Source organism: Panicum virgatum, chromosome 2K, assembly GCF_016808335.1.
Source record: "Panicum virgatum strain AP13 chromosome 2K, P.virgatum_v5, whole genome shotgun sequence".
Lineage (NCBI taxonomy): Eukaryota > Viridiplantae > Streptophyta > Magnoliopsida > Poales > Poaceae > Panicum > Panicum virgatum.
In genome coordinates this window covers 65,667,748-65,682,362 of record NC_053137.1, presented here as the reverse complement: position 1 = coordinate 65,682,362, position 14,615 = coordinate 65,667,748, and the positions used below count along the sequence as shown (strand labels likewise).

Genomic DNA, 14,615 nt, shown 5'->3' with positions numbered 1-14,615 from the left:
GCTGTGCTACTTGTATTTAAAAGAGCAATTCGAGAATTAAGCGAACAAACAAGTAATCACAATTACTACTACAAGTACTATACTCCTAGCAATCGTGGATGTGTAGCAGAATTCTGTTTTGTACTGTACGTAGCAAATCAAGAGAGGTCACAAAGGCCGCGTTTAGTTCGCGAAAATTTGTGTGAAAAGTCAATGTAGCATGTTTCGTTGTTATTTAATAAATAATATCTAATTATGAACTAATTATGTTTAAAAGATTCATCTCGTGCTAATCAATTAGACTGTGTAATTAGTTATTTTTTAACTATATTTAACGCTTCATGCATGCGTCGAAAGATTCGATGGGATGATGCTGTAGCAAAAATTTTGGCAACTAAACGGGCCAAAGACAGCCCGAACCTACCGCACTTTCCCCCCGCCCAGGCTGTTGCCACGCGCGTAGATTATTCCGCGGCGAGCGCGCGCAGCTCAGCACAGCGCTCCCGGCCCCAGTAGCGCTAGGGGAGGGCCGAAACCAGCAGAGCCAGGCGCGGTGGCGACACCGCTACGTCCACGCGGCTTACCGCTTCCTCCTCTCTGGCTGCCCCTGCGCAGCGAGCTGCCCCCGGCACCGCACGCCTGCGCACCAGGATTCGCGGCGCTGCGCTCGCGAATCCGCGAGCAATCACAACATCCACCACCGCAACGCCACCCCGCCCGCACCCCCCCTTCTCTCTCCGCTCATCGTCGCCCCCCCCCCCTCTTGTGGGGGCAAAGGCAGCGAGGGGGGATAGGCAGATAGGCACAGGTAGACAGGACAAAGATCGGAATTAGTCACGCACCCACAAGGAGAGCCAGGGGGGACGGAGAGAGAGCCAAGAGAGGGAGGGAGGAAACCTTTTCTTCTTCCTCGCCGCCAGCCTCCTCTTTTCCTGGTCGCGTCTTCTTGGTTCTTGAATCCGCCGGCGAGTTCTTGCGTCCGGGCGTGGCAATCTGCATCTTCTCTCTCTCTCTCTCTCCTGTTCCGACCCCGTGTAACCGAAGAAGAACTCAATCAAATCGAATTGGAAAAGAACGTAAATTTTAATCTGCTAGGTAGGGGTGGTGGGGGCGAGGGCGGGCGGTCCTGACAGGAGGTAAGGCGGGCCGGCCGATTGATCGGCGATGGCGCCGCCGTCCAGGGACTACTGGTTCGGCTTCTTCCGCGGCGCGGGGGAAAACATCTTCGACGCCATCGACGTGGCCATCACCGTCGCCGCGTCCGAACACCCGGCCGCCCTCCGCGAGCGCCGCGACGCCATCGCCGAGCGCCTCTTCACCGCGCTCCTGGTGACCGGCGCCACGGGGGCGCCCGGGGCGGCGGGGACCCCCGTGGCGGGGGCGCCCACGCCGGCGCAGCTCCACCACGAGGGCGCCGCCAGCGTGCCCAGCCTCTGCAGCTCCGACCGCGCCGAGGCCATCACCGACGATGGCGCGCCGCGCTGCGACGATCCCGTCCTCGCTGAGACGGAGCGCATCAAGGCCATCCTCCTCAACGACCAAGAAAAGGTTCCTCTCTTCCTCTCGCCGCCCTGCGTATCGTCGCCGCCGCCGTTTGCATCGCCTGTTCCTTACTGGTAACTAGCACTGAATCTTCTCTGCTCTCACGTTGCAGTCGGAGGCCGAGTTGCTGGAGCTGCTCCGGCGGCTGCAGGAGTTGGACCTAGCGTTCGACACCTTGGATGTGAGCGCCGCCCCCGCCTCCGTTGATGGATTCCTCGGTGCTTAACTCGTTCATGCGTTTAACTGGTGTTCATCTGGATTCGTTTGATAGGTTACTGCGATTGGCAAGGCTGTGGCCAACCACCGTAAGCACAGCTCCAAGCAGATTCGGAACCTCGTCAGATCGCTCATTGAGTATGTCTCCATCTGTATCATTCGGAAAGCGTTTTCCTGTTGTGTTTTCGCTTGGTTCTCTATGTTGAGTGTTGACATGTTTTGTGTGACTCCAGAAGTTGGAAGCATACAGTTGATGTGTGGATTGCTCGCCGCCGAGAGGCTGTTGTAGGTAGGTAACAAGCAAAATTAACTCATGATTCCAAGTTCTAACTCATATTTGCCATACAAGGCATTATTAGCGCTAGGCTTGAGTTGTCAATGGTTCTGCAACAATTCGCAGATCACACACCTCAGTCCATGGGTCCTTCCAGCTTGGAGCAGGAGGAGCGAGGGGTGGCTTCTACCCCCATGGATGAAGGCGACCTCTTCGCAACGCCAAGCACTACCATTAGGCTGTCTGAGGTATTTGTTTTATACATAAATCAACCAATTCAGTGTCTATGCTAGTGCTGGAACTTGCATGGTTCATGGTATGATCTGACACTGCTCCATCTCGGCATTCCTCAGGAAAACCAACGTTCCAAGTTCTCTGATGGAATGGATGATGATGGGAGTGAGTGATCAGACCATCATCAGTCCCCCTCTCTGTGATTGTTCTTGGCTAGGCATTTACATTTATTATCATTTTTTTGTGAATTCAATTCAGGCGTCATGAACAATACCGGAGGTAGGGACTGTGGATATCCGACAAACCAAGAACCAGCTAGAAGGCCCCCTCCAATGGGCCAGCGGTTTGATTCAGACCCATATTGGAGGCAAGAACACTCTGTGATGCGGCAGACGAAGGAGCAATTTGTTCTTGAGATGCTTGCAAGACCTCCAAATGCAGAGTCAGGCCCTGGGAGACCACAGGCAAGGCCTAGGCAGCATCAAGATGCTTCACCAGCTCAAGGCAGGACACAGTCGGCTCCATCTGAGGTGAGTATTTCGGGCTGTCAACAAATTGTACGTACTTATTTCATTGCCACAGTTTGGTTTGGTCTAAATTTTGCTTGATCTATAGAAACCGGTGGCCCACCAGGATGCAAACTCTGTCCGAGCAAAGCTGGAACTCGCCAAGAATGCGAAGCTAGAGGCCACTAAGAGAAAGCTTCAGGAAGGCTACCAAGAATTTGATAATGGTATGCATGCTGCATGTCTACAATTTTTTTCTCTCATTGTTGATCATGGTGCCCCTAATGCATTCTGGTAGTGAAAAAGTTTTATCTGGGTGTGCATTTCTTGCTGATTGCTAGATTGTGCTACTTGAGCGATTATGCGATGAATTTGATCGTGACTTCTCTACTTTGCACCAATGCAGCGAAGAAGCAAAGAACCATACAAATGGTGGATCCGCAAAATTTGCCGAAGCAAGGGAACAACCGGACTTTCCAACCTAGTGGCAAGCCAAGGAATAACAGCAACATCAACAGCAACCGGAATTGGTCAAGATGAGGCACCAATTCCACTGAGCAGCAGTGACCATAGAATTGCAACCATCAAATCTCCTTCAAAACTTCATTCTTCTCCTCCTTTTTTTTTGGTTGTGATCGGCTAAATTTTTAGTCCAGGCCAGTACATAAACAGCAGCAATAAGGCTTGGTTGAGAATTTGCTCACATTGCCCCCCCACAGACACTTCCCCAGAGGGGCATTGCATGTTTGCATTCTCTGGCTAGGGTCACAGTGGCTGGTCCTAGTGCTTGTCAAACCTGTAAAGATACGATGCTGAGTCCTAATACCAATTCTGATCTTGAGCTCCGAAATGGGTTGCTTCGCCTCGGTCGCGATGCGGGGTGCTTTCTACTACGCTGTCATCGGAATGAGGATGTTCTCTGCTTGCTTTGGCCCTGCGCCCTGCTTTTCAGACTGAGTGCCTTTTGGGGGCCTGTCTTTTCGCTGAATTCAGCGTAGCTTGTCTCCTGCAGAATGTATCATCGCTGCAAGTGCTGTGTTCTCGCCTCCTGGTTTCACCATGGCAGAACTGCAAGGAGACATTGTTTCTACCGAGCAGAGAAGTGTCATAGGAACTGTACTAGCATTTCCTGCAGACTTCCGTGAACCTCCGGCGCAAGTCGTATGACGATGGAGATGAACTTGGTCTCGAGGTTATTTGGTCAGGGTATGGGTCAATGTTGGCCAATTGCATGAGAATTTCGGTCAAATTTGACACTTGATAAACAAAACTAAGTTTGGTCAAAACTTTATTTTAGAGACAAAGAACTTGAGAATTGGTCAATTCGGTTGTGGTTTTTCCCTCTTTGTCCCAAGCAAAGGGGCGGGGACAGCCGGGCAGGCTTTGTGTGAACACCATAAACCAACACTCCAACAGTGCGGCTGGTTTGACAAGCCCAAAGCAAATCATTCATTGGTCGTGATCATTCATGCCTCGGCCGCGCAGAGCATCGCGGCATCTCCCCCCGTCGAGCGCGGGGGGACCGAGCGAGCACCGCCGCTACCACTGCGGTGTGGGGCCATCTCGCCGGGTGGCAATCTCGGCCCCACTGCTCAGCGTGACGGTGTCGCCCACGGTAGTGCTCTGCCCCGCCCGAGGCGCGTTTAAATATGGAGGGAATGGACAACATTGGCTTCAAAGCTCGAAGCGTTTGTGGGAGGCGTTGAAAGTTGGCTGGGGGAGGGATGCACTGCGGCCGGTAACTCCGTGGTCGCACGTGTGGCCGGCATGCATGCATGCACAGTAGCAAACGGGGAGGGTGGAAATTTGAAATGCGGCCATAATTTTAAATTAAGGGCCGTACTAATTGAGATTTGTGGCAGATGTACACCCAACCATATTTGTCTGCTTAATATTAAGTGCGTGTTTAGGATTTGAACGAAAGAAAGAAAGAAATAAAACACAGCATCAAAAAGTCACGACATGTCTCGTGCATCCGTTAAAATTAAGAGTGGGATTTGGGTACGATCTCGTGTTGGTTGATTCCGGGATATTTTACGCGCACGCAGAAAGCTAAAACTTTGCCGCCGTCCAGCATTAGTCGCTGTCACTCCCCCAGCTTTTTTCTTAATGCTCACCCGCACCTTTATTTCCAAGTTGCCGAGCGCAGGTTGATTGGTTTCCACACGGCTACTATTCGCGTTTTCGCCGCTTCAAGATGGGGCTCCCCCCCTTTGATTAACACAAACGGTACGCAACGTCATATTTTAATCTTTGTTCCCCATCCTCCGAATCTTAATTTGAAGCAAACTACAAACTCGCATGGAAATAAATAAATAATTGAATCAAAAGAAAAGAATGAAGAAATGCCCGGATCCCGCCCCCCCCCCCCCACCCCCAAAATATTATATTAAGGCTTCATTTGGCATAGCTTTAGCTTCTCTCGAAACAGCTGGTGAAGCAGCTTTTCCAGTGAAGCACCTTCTCTGACGAAGCTGAAGCTGTTTTCAAAAACATTTGGCAAAAAACTTGTTCCTAGTGAAGCTAGATGAAGCCACGTTTTTTAGCTTCACCCCGCCAGTAAAAACACATGAGTAGTTTCATGGATGGCTTCAAACTTGAAGCTAGTCTAAAAAAGACTATTTGGCATATCTTCATGTAAAGATGTTCATGAAGCTGTCCAAAAAACTATGCCAAACAGGGCCTAATTATGAGCCATCATAATCCGATCTGCTCCAACTGGTATCTTGAAACCCAACTCGATGGAGAAAAGGCAAAGCAGGGATCCGAAGCAACTGTCCCCTTCAGGCTTCATCCAAACAATTAACCTGCTGCCGTTTCCTGTCAAGATCAGGCGCCGGTTGACGCGATCGCAGCGCAGATTAAACTAGCCCTGCCACTGATTAAGCAGAGGAGTTTGCATCGTCTAAGCAAATGCTGGTACCAGGCCGGGAAGATTTCGGCCAGGGCAGTCGTCGGCACGGGTGACCGTCGCGGACACATGTCGGCGAGCCGGTGGAGGGAGGAGCGCCGCTTGCCGGCACGCATCGGGTTCGCGGCGCGACACGGCGACACCTACTCATTCCGCGAAGGTGTGGCTGCCGGCCCCTGTCGCCTCCCGCCGGCGACAGCTCTGACGCCACCGCCGTCTCCGCGCTCGGGATCGCGTGGTCCGCGCGGCGCCCGGCACGGGCAGGGCTCGCAGCGTGGAGGCCGGACGATGGCTTGGATTGGTTTGGATTTTGCTCACCCCCGTCTGATTCTGGGCTTGGATTGGTTTGGATCGTGCGTATCCGGACAGAAACCCAGCCAGCTCGATCGAGACACGCCGCGACGTGTCTCTACTTCCAGCCTCGTGTTTCTTTTTTCGTTTCAGGTTAAGGGTACACGTGGCCTCGTCGTGATTTTGCAAGCCCTTTGTGTTATCGGTTCCCGGCGTTTCATGAAAGTTGCACGTTTTTTTAGCTGACGTGCCCATGCATGCACGAACGGACACGACGCGCATGGTAGGGTGATGCGGCCGGGCCGGGTACCAAGTTACCAACCAAGCTGCCGTGTTCCGTCGATGTGTCGCGGGTCGCGGCAAAGCCTATATATCTGCAGGAGTGCAGGGTGAGCGTGCAACACGTGCCCACGTTTCTTGCGTGTCTACTACCCACTTGCCTGGGTTCAGCGCAGCAAGGGTAGGGATATAGCTGGCCAACCGTAGTCGGGGAAGAGCACAAGGTACAGAGAGGCATGTGAACATACTGATCCGAAATACTTAATTTTTCGGAGAATAATTTTTATGTTTGTGCACCGGCCTGGTGGCCTTGATCGTATTCTTTTGGGTCAAGCTGGAATGGTTCCTTCCGAAAGCGCGTGTCGGCTCGTTCCTCTGAACGGATCGGAGATGCTAAAGCAAGCAAGCTAGCAAGGTCAGGGCTGATTCAGTTCAGAGCATGGTGCCGGCGCGCTGCGAATCCCGCGGACGATTGATGAGGCGGCTCGACCGCTCGAGTGGAAATCCACGACCAAAAGCGAGCGTGCAGTGGTAGCCACTTGCCGGCACAGACCTCAGCTGCCTGAGATCGCGGCCGAACCAGCAGCTCACGCGGCTGTCCCAACCGCACAGCGACGCGCCAGTAGGTGTGACGTAACCGCCAAATTAAAACTCTAATTAAGCGTAATGACCGTTATTTGAACATATTAGGCGCATTAGATTAATGGTTTAATTTGTCAATTCTTTCTCAACTCACGGCCCGATTGAAACAACACCGGTAGTCCCACGCGAAGGTGGGCGCAAATGGTACAAGCACGACTCATTACTTGAAAATACAAGAGCGATCACAACACGAAACATTAAGTTTTACAAGCCGAGTTCAAATATATATATAATTAATTTACACAACTTTATAATAGATGTGACTGAAGTTCGAAATCAAAAGGTCCTACATCTATTCTAACTATCACCAGTTCTGATCCATCAAGACCGGTCAGACCGGTTCTCCCAATCGGTCGGACCGGTCGGCCCTACCTGCCGACAAAACAGAAAGCCTGCACACTCAGCCCTCAAGTGTACAACTCAACAACGCCCTAACCTAAGGGTCTCGCTCCACCACTTCCCACCCCTCTGCATCTCTGCGGATGAATTTAACGCAGCAGGGGTAGAAATCGACGTCCGGGTGTCCTGAAATAATAATTGTGACAACAAACCCTGAGTATATTAATACTCAATAAGGCTTACCCGACCAGTGGGTATAACTTAGCCCACATACCTAGACATGCACGGCATTTGGCTGGTGGTTATTTTTGCAGAAAAAGCGACTAAAGTAGTTCCTTACTTTCATTATTTTAGCTCCAGGTTCTATATAAATGAACTCCCATCTAATATTTGCATAGACCCACTATGGCAAACATGGTGATGCAAGCAAAAATAATTCAATGTGCTCAATATTTTATATAACCATACATAATTCACATTCTAACATTTTGCTACGATGCAGCAAAGAGATCAAGGCCCTCATGACCGCGAGACACGGCGAATCGATCCGATTTAACCTTGCAAGGTGGACCTAAACAACACGGCACGCATTTGTCCTGTCGGACTATACATGCCAACCATTCCAATCCCTGCCTCGAACTACAGAACCGCCCCACCTGCATATAGTCAGCCGAGCCCTACGAGAGACCACCAAAAGTAAACATATGCATCCCGATTCTCCGTTGCCACTCGACTCGCCCTAAGGGGTGGGTAGAAGTTATGTACTTTCGAAACAAGGCAATACTCGGCTTACCAGTTTCGACTACCTCCTACTCCCGGCATGCGGTTAGTACAATTCAATTCCCGATCAGCACTGCCGACAACGACCGGTCCTTAATCAACTCAGACGGGGCTAAGGCACCCAGGAACCCTGTCCTGCGGCCATACCTATACATCATCCCCGCCCGGTCTCATATCTCCATAACCATTTCAATACTCAAGTACTGTAATATAAGTAGACATAACCTATGTCTCGCGAGTAACTGGAAATTATTCGACTTCTAAGTATCTTATATCTCGCGAGTGACCTGAAATCACTCGGCTTCTATCGAGAACTATTTAGCATAGCAGTGCTAACGACCCATACATACTAGTATAAACCCAAGGGAACCTGAGGATCATGCAACTAGGGTTCCAAACAATTTCTAAACCTAATGCACAAGTATTAGAAACATAAATAGGTGTCATAATTTAAAATAATAGAAAGTGCACCGGGGCTTGCCTTGCGTCTGCTGCTCAACACTGGGGTGAGTTGGGCCTTGGGCCGACTCCCCGCGAACCTCCTCCTGCGAGGCTTGCCCCTGCGGCTCCTGTGGTTCCGCAACCACCTCGTATACGACCTCCTCCGCCGTGGCTGCTACACGTATGCATATGCATATGACATGAGAATGCGTGAATGACTTATAAAAATTACTAGCAATTGATTGCCAAAATAATTTCTAACCGATTGTACTCACTACCCAGACTTTACACCCTCTCAGCCAACCCCCACCGATCAGACCGGTCCATCCGACCGGTCACACTAACACAGCCGCATCACCGGTCAGACCGGTCCCAACCAGAACAGAAGCTAGAATCCATGACGCGACGAAAATCGTCCACCAATTCTAAACACCTTCTAGGATCTAGTCTAGGGGTTCATGTGGATGCTTTTGACCAGAGGAAAACATCCAAAACCTTCTAGAACAAGAGATCGATCCAACCCTAACCTTTTTACCTAATGGCTCCTCCCCCACGAAGAACTTGCGATCCCGCGTCACCCCATGGAGGAGAACTTGGGGAAGTTGATCCTCCACCGATTTGAAGCTCTCCCCGCCCTTGGAATCCAATGGAGAGGAGGGATTTGGAGGTGAGGGTTTGAGGAAGAGAGGGGAGGGCACGGGAGGGTGAGGGAGAGAGAGCTGGGCGTGCGTGAGAGAGAGGGTGTGCTGTTGTGAGAGTGAGAGAGATTTAAATGCTGTGGGCCCAAAACCACCAACTCGCACTCGACCGGTCAGACCGGTCCGGGCTGAATTGGGCAGAATTTGCTAAAAAGTTCCCCTCAAGTGGTTTGTGGCGCTAATGACCGTAATTAATCTTAATGATAGATAATTAACACCTGAGGTGTTACAGTAGTGCGTGCATGTTGCAGCTCCGCCGCTCTACTCCGATGAAAGACCGGCGATGTGACGGCGGTGGAGGAGGAAATGGGTGGAGGAGCAAAAAGCGTCAAGACTCGGCGCTCGGCGGGGCCGGGGGCCGGGGAGAGGGCAGCACTCAGCATCGTGGTCGGGTCAATCCGTGCCGTCCATTGAAAGAGCCGGGCCGACAGCAACGGCGGTCGGTGCCAGCGCCGCGCGGCTCGTCCTGCTGCCACGGTGCGCTGCGCGCTTTTGACCTCGGTGGCCCTGCCGGCCTGCCGCCCGGCGTCGCCGGGAAGTGAGGTGACAAGACCAGACCACCCACACCCAGGCAGGGGTCGCAGCCAGCCACAACGAAGAACGAACGGCAAGGAGCCATGCAGAAACAAACAGTGGAGTGCCGTGTCCATTCGGCGCCGGGCCTGCGCCAACCACCGGCATTATTCGGCGGATGGAACGCAGGCTCCGCATGTGACGCGCTGGGCCCGCCCGCGACCACCGCAGCCGTCGCCCGAACCGGATCCCCAACCGAGCAGCAGAGAGAGAGATTTTTTTTTTTTGAGGGTAAGCAGAGAGAGCTAGTTGTTGCTACTTGGCATCCTGGGCTAGCTGGAATCGATGGGCCGTCCTAGGGAACCGGAGGCCCACGCCACAGCAGGAGTGTCCTTGCCCACTAAGAGAAATTAGGCTGGGCCCACGAGGCGCGCCATCTGCCTAGGCTCTCCGGCCCGCTCCTCCAATTCGACACAGGCTTGGAGTCCACGCGACGAGATAAGGCGCGCGCCGCGCCACGCCACGCCCACCACACGCGCAGCGGCATCCGAGCGAGCTCGCTCCATCGACGGCGGGCATGGGGGCACTACCCGTCGCCCACGGGCATCTCGCTCTCACCTCCCCCTTCCTCCCGCGCCCGCGCCGCGGCCGGCCCGGCCCCGCGTCCCACGGCCCCGGGCGCCGGCGGCGGCATGCGGCGGCGGTGGTGGCGTACATGGAGCCGAACCCGAACTCGCCGGCGGCCATCGCGGGGCGCCTCGTCGGCGCGCTCCCCGTGGTGGGCCTCGTGGCGCGCATCCTCAGCGACGAGGGCGGCGTCGGCGGCGACATCATCGACTTCGCCGAGTTCCGCCGCCGCGTCAGCAAGAAGTGCACCGTCATGGACTCCCAGGCCTTCTACGACTTCAACGAGCGCCGCGGCAAGGTGATCCGCGACCCACTGACCTTTTCTGATCGATCTTGCCCTACTGCTGCATCCCGTGGCAGACTTGCGAGTAATAAAAAATTAAAGAGACATCCGTGTTGGGCAGCCGGGAGATCCCTTCTACGTCCTGCTGTGCTGCTGGCTGGCCGCCGTCGGCGCCGGGCTGCTCAAGACGGAGGAGATCTTGGAAGGCGTGGCGCGGCTCCGCATTTCCAACGACATCGAGTTTGAGGAGGAGACCTTCATCGATATGATGAGGGCGGCAAAGGAGGTGAACGCCTTTAATTTCTGCAGCTTGTTCTTGAATCTGCTTGATGATACCATCCCTTACTATCTGCATTGCAATGGCATACTAGAAACAATGACAGAAATTATCAGTTGGAGGCTAAGAGAGAGTAGATGAATGAATTGTGATGCAGAAACGAGCAAAGCTCAAGGCTCCAGCTCCGCAGATACCCATGGAGACGCGGGCGGAGAAGGCCCTGGAAGCCATCTACGTCTGCTGCTTCGGGCAGGACATGGTCGAGCAAGAGGACGAGAAGCTCCTCCGCACCATACTCAACGCGGTCTTCCAGTCCGTCGGGAGGCCTGCGATCGAGAGGATGGTGGCGTCCATGGCCAAGCAGGTGGCCTCCGGCGAGAGGAAGCGGGACGGGAAGACCGTGTCCAAGGAAGTTCAGCAGCGGCAGCTCAAGGACCTAGAGTTTCTGAAACAGAATAAGCTGGACTCGTCATGAGCATCGAGCAGCAGAATTTTTTTTGTCATAGAAGACAGTGTAGTCCAGCATCACAAATTACACGGCGTGTTTAATTTGGCCGTAGTTGAGTCAGGTGTCGACGAAGTTCATAGTTGTAGGAAGACGAGAACAAGGTAGATGCAGTGTGTTTTTTTTTTACTACAGGTGCTAGGAGGAATCAGCTGCGACATGCTGAATAGGAAGCACAACACATGTAGTAATAAACAGAATTAAACGTGGGTGGGGTATGACATTCCTTGTAATGAGACTGATAAGCACCTTTTCAGATGCTCAACAGTGGTTACTCCGGGAGATGGTTGCACAGCCTCATTCTGGGATTCAACGTGGTCTGATGGGGTTGCTCCTCGGGATCTAGCTCCACATCTTTACAAGCTGGCTTGGCGCAAGAGTTTAACTGTCAGAGAGGAGGTGGAAAATCGAACCTGGACTCGGGGTTTATGGAGGATGTCAACTGCAGAGATGGCTGAATTTGTTCTTCTGTGGGAAAGAGTGCAGGAGGTCACCTTCTCTGATCAAGCCGACACAATCACTTGGAAATGGTCTGCAAATGGGTTGTACTCTTCCAAGTCGGCGTATGGGATCCAATTCGTCGGGTCTTACTGCACCTTCAATTCTAAGGCTATCTGGAAGGCAAAGGCTGAGGGCAAGCATCGTTTCTTTGGATGGCTTTTACTTTAGCAAAAAATTCAGACCGCAGACATCTTGTTGGTCAAAGGAATTCCGTGTAACCCGGTGTGTTGTCTCTGCGATCAAGCACCTGAAACAGCTGCTCATCTCTGCTTGCATTGCCCGTTTGCTCAGGAGGTTTGGTTCTTGGTTCACACTTGGACGGGGGGCTCTTCTCTACGCCACCGTCGGGAGTGCAGGTTCAGGATTGGTGGAACGATGCTATGCGACTAGCTACAGCACATACCAAGCCCACACTTGCGGCCATTCTTCTCTACACGGTGTGGAATATCTGGAATGAGAGGAATAGGAGGATCTTCCAAGGGCTCATGCAAACTCCGGTACGGATCTTTGGCCTCATCAAGCAGGAGATGGCCTTCAGGCAACAGGCGTGCGAGGAGCGAGGGACTCCCTAGTGTTGTAATGTTGTTGTTGTCAATGAGTTTGAGTCTATTTAAGTTTTATGTAATCACAACTATTGTAAGAACTCGCTTGCTTCTTCTTCTTAAATGATCTGGCAGTGCTCCTGCCTTTAGCTTCAAAAAACAGAATTAAACTGACACTGAACCTTGAAAGATCCTGGAAATTATCAAACCAACCATATGATTAGGGGGCATGAACCTGTCTAAACGGAACTTGACTGCAAGAAACGGAGCAGTCACCGCACATGTACGATCGAACGGGTTCCAGGGTGGACGGTAAATTTGGCAGGCAGAGCCCGCCGGTGCCCAGCGCAGTTTCGTCACTCGTCAGGCTGCTGCTCACCCCGGGTGTCTTCAATTGAGAAATTGAGCATTGATCTTATCGCTAATGTCGAGCATCAGAGCCATACATGCATGCACACACGCAGGAATTTGTTCCTGCCCTGTGCCTACACTTCAATCAAAAGCTGAAATATTAAAAGGGAGCTCTTCTAACATCAGATGCTCCCACTGCTAGGCAGGAGCACTCGAACAAGCCTCTCCTTGCTCTCTGCTCCACCCACTAGCTACTTCCATCCCTAGAGCTAGCACCACTATATATGACAAGCTTCGGAAGGGCGGCAACCAGTTGCCGGCCTTCCCTTATCTAGGCCCAGCATCACCCGGAGCTCTTCCAGACGCATCTCCTTGTCATCCTTGCCACCCTTCTTCTTCTTCCCGAACGCGCTGCTGATCAGCTGCTGCTTCTTCTCCTGCAACGACAGTATCCTCTCCTCGATGCTGCCCTTCACGATGAGCCGTATCACCTTCACTTCTTTCTTCTGTCCGATCCGGTGCACTCTGTCCATGGCCTGCTCCTCCACCCCAGGGTTCCACCAGGGGTCGAAGAGGTACACCGTCGAGGCAGCCGTCAGGTTCACGCCGGCTCCCGCGGCTTTCAGGCTGGCCAGCAGCACAGTTGGAGCGTCAGGGCCACCATGAGCGAACTGCTTTATGACTTGCAGCCTCTTCCTCATGCTCATTGACCCATCAAGACTCAGAATGTTGAAGCCCGCATTTTTTAGGGGCACTTCCAGCAATATCAACATCTGCTTGAACTGAGAGAAAACAACAGACTTCGACGAGGGGTCTTCATTCTGTGAAGTCTTCAGCAGCTTCAGTAGGGCTTGCACCTTGGAAGAGAGGGGCCTGTCAGACCCAGTGTTGCCTGATCCATCTTCATCGGAATGATTTACCTCTGGAGCAAGGAAGAGGATAAGGAGCGCCGGCATATGGGGCAACGCGAACTGGAACTCTTGAGGATTTTCATAATACAGGTATGGCAGTATATGTGAGTGCAGCTGGTTATGACAGTTTTAGTAGGTGGAGAGAGGCAAATTGGACAGTCAAAGTCATCTCCATCATCAACCAATGAGGCCAGTTTCTTCAACAGCTCTGGGTTTGTAGACACATCTGTATCAAAGCACATAAGTGAAAGACATGAGAACAGTCGTAGACAAAATTAGGCTTGTAACAGTATACAAAAAGGTAAGCAGAGGAGGATAAGAATTTGTCAAATTCATCATACAATTAGTTTCACAAGTATAGCAAACTTAGCAACAAGAAGTCTAACCATGGTAAATTTATGCTGATGATAAATATATTGTTCCTTTTTCCAAATTTTTCACAACATCTCAAATCATATCTCGTGCACATGATGATGACACAATATTCATGTGGGCACTTTGCACCATGAATGAGCTTTTAATAAGCATCACTAACATAAAGAAGTTGTTTGACTGGACTGGTATCGACTTAACAGAGGAGAATAGTTGGAATATGGTTATGGATATTAATAGTGCTATAAAAGTAACAATGGCAGGCCAGGAGCCCTGGATAACACGCCAACAATTTTTCTATATAACTTATGCAATCCTTAAATATGGAAAAAGGAAAAAAAGAAAAGAAAAACAGGGCTGCTTTCTATGTGATCCGGCAGACATCCAAACCATTAATTTCTTGACAATGCCCGTCTTCAAACAAGAGTAATCTGGACAGTATTGGGCTTTTGGAGGAAACAATTTGAAGGAATATGCTTTTGCTGGCTATGAAATGATTTTAGGATTCTTGGAAGAACACCATGATATTGTGCACTTCAGTCCCAGATGACCAATATTGGTGAAAATAAAATTGTTTCCGTCTCTAAAAGTTCCCAGTCAT

The 14,615-nt window shown here is 51.6% G+C and overlaps 2 protein-coding genes across 2 annotated transcripts; both read left to right on the top strand.

Annotated features, from left to right (window-relative positions):
- Positions 1-757: 757 nt before the first annotated feature.
- On the top strand, positions 758-3,601 carry LOC120694668 (probable mediator of RNA polymerase II transcription subunit 26b). The gene is made up of 9 exons (XM_039977860.1): positions 758-1,527; positions 1,634-1,702; positions 1,793-1,875; positions 1,971-2,026; positions 2,138-2,259; positions 2,365-2,410; positions 2,504-2,775; positions 2,861-2,978; positions 3,158-3,601. Exons 1-9 carry the CDS (start codon positions 1,144-1,146, stop codon positions 3,289-3,291), a joined length of 1,284 nt encoding a protein of 427 aa, XP_039833794.1. The 5' UTR covers positions 758-1,143; the 3' UTR covers positions 3,292-3,601.
- Positions 3,602-10,150: 6,549 nt separating this feature from the next.
- Positions 10,151-11,637, top strand: LOC120694667 (photosystem I assembly factor PSA3, chloroplastic). Its single transcript, XM_039977859.1, has 3 exons — positions 10,151-10,570; positions 10,677-10,841; positions 10,990-11,637. Exons 1-3 carry the CDS (start codon positions 10,223-10,225, stop codon positions 11,305-11,307), a joined length of 831 nt encoding a protein of 276 aa, XP_039833793.1. The 5' UTR covers positions 10,151-10,222; the 3' UTR covers positions 11,308-11,637.
- Positions 11,638-14,615: the final 2,978 nt, after the last annotated feature.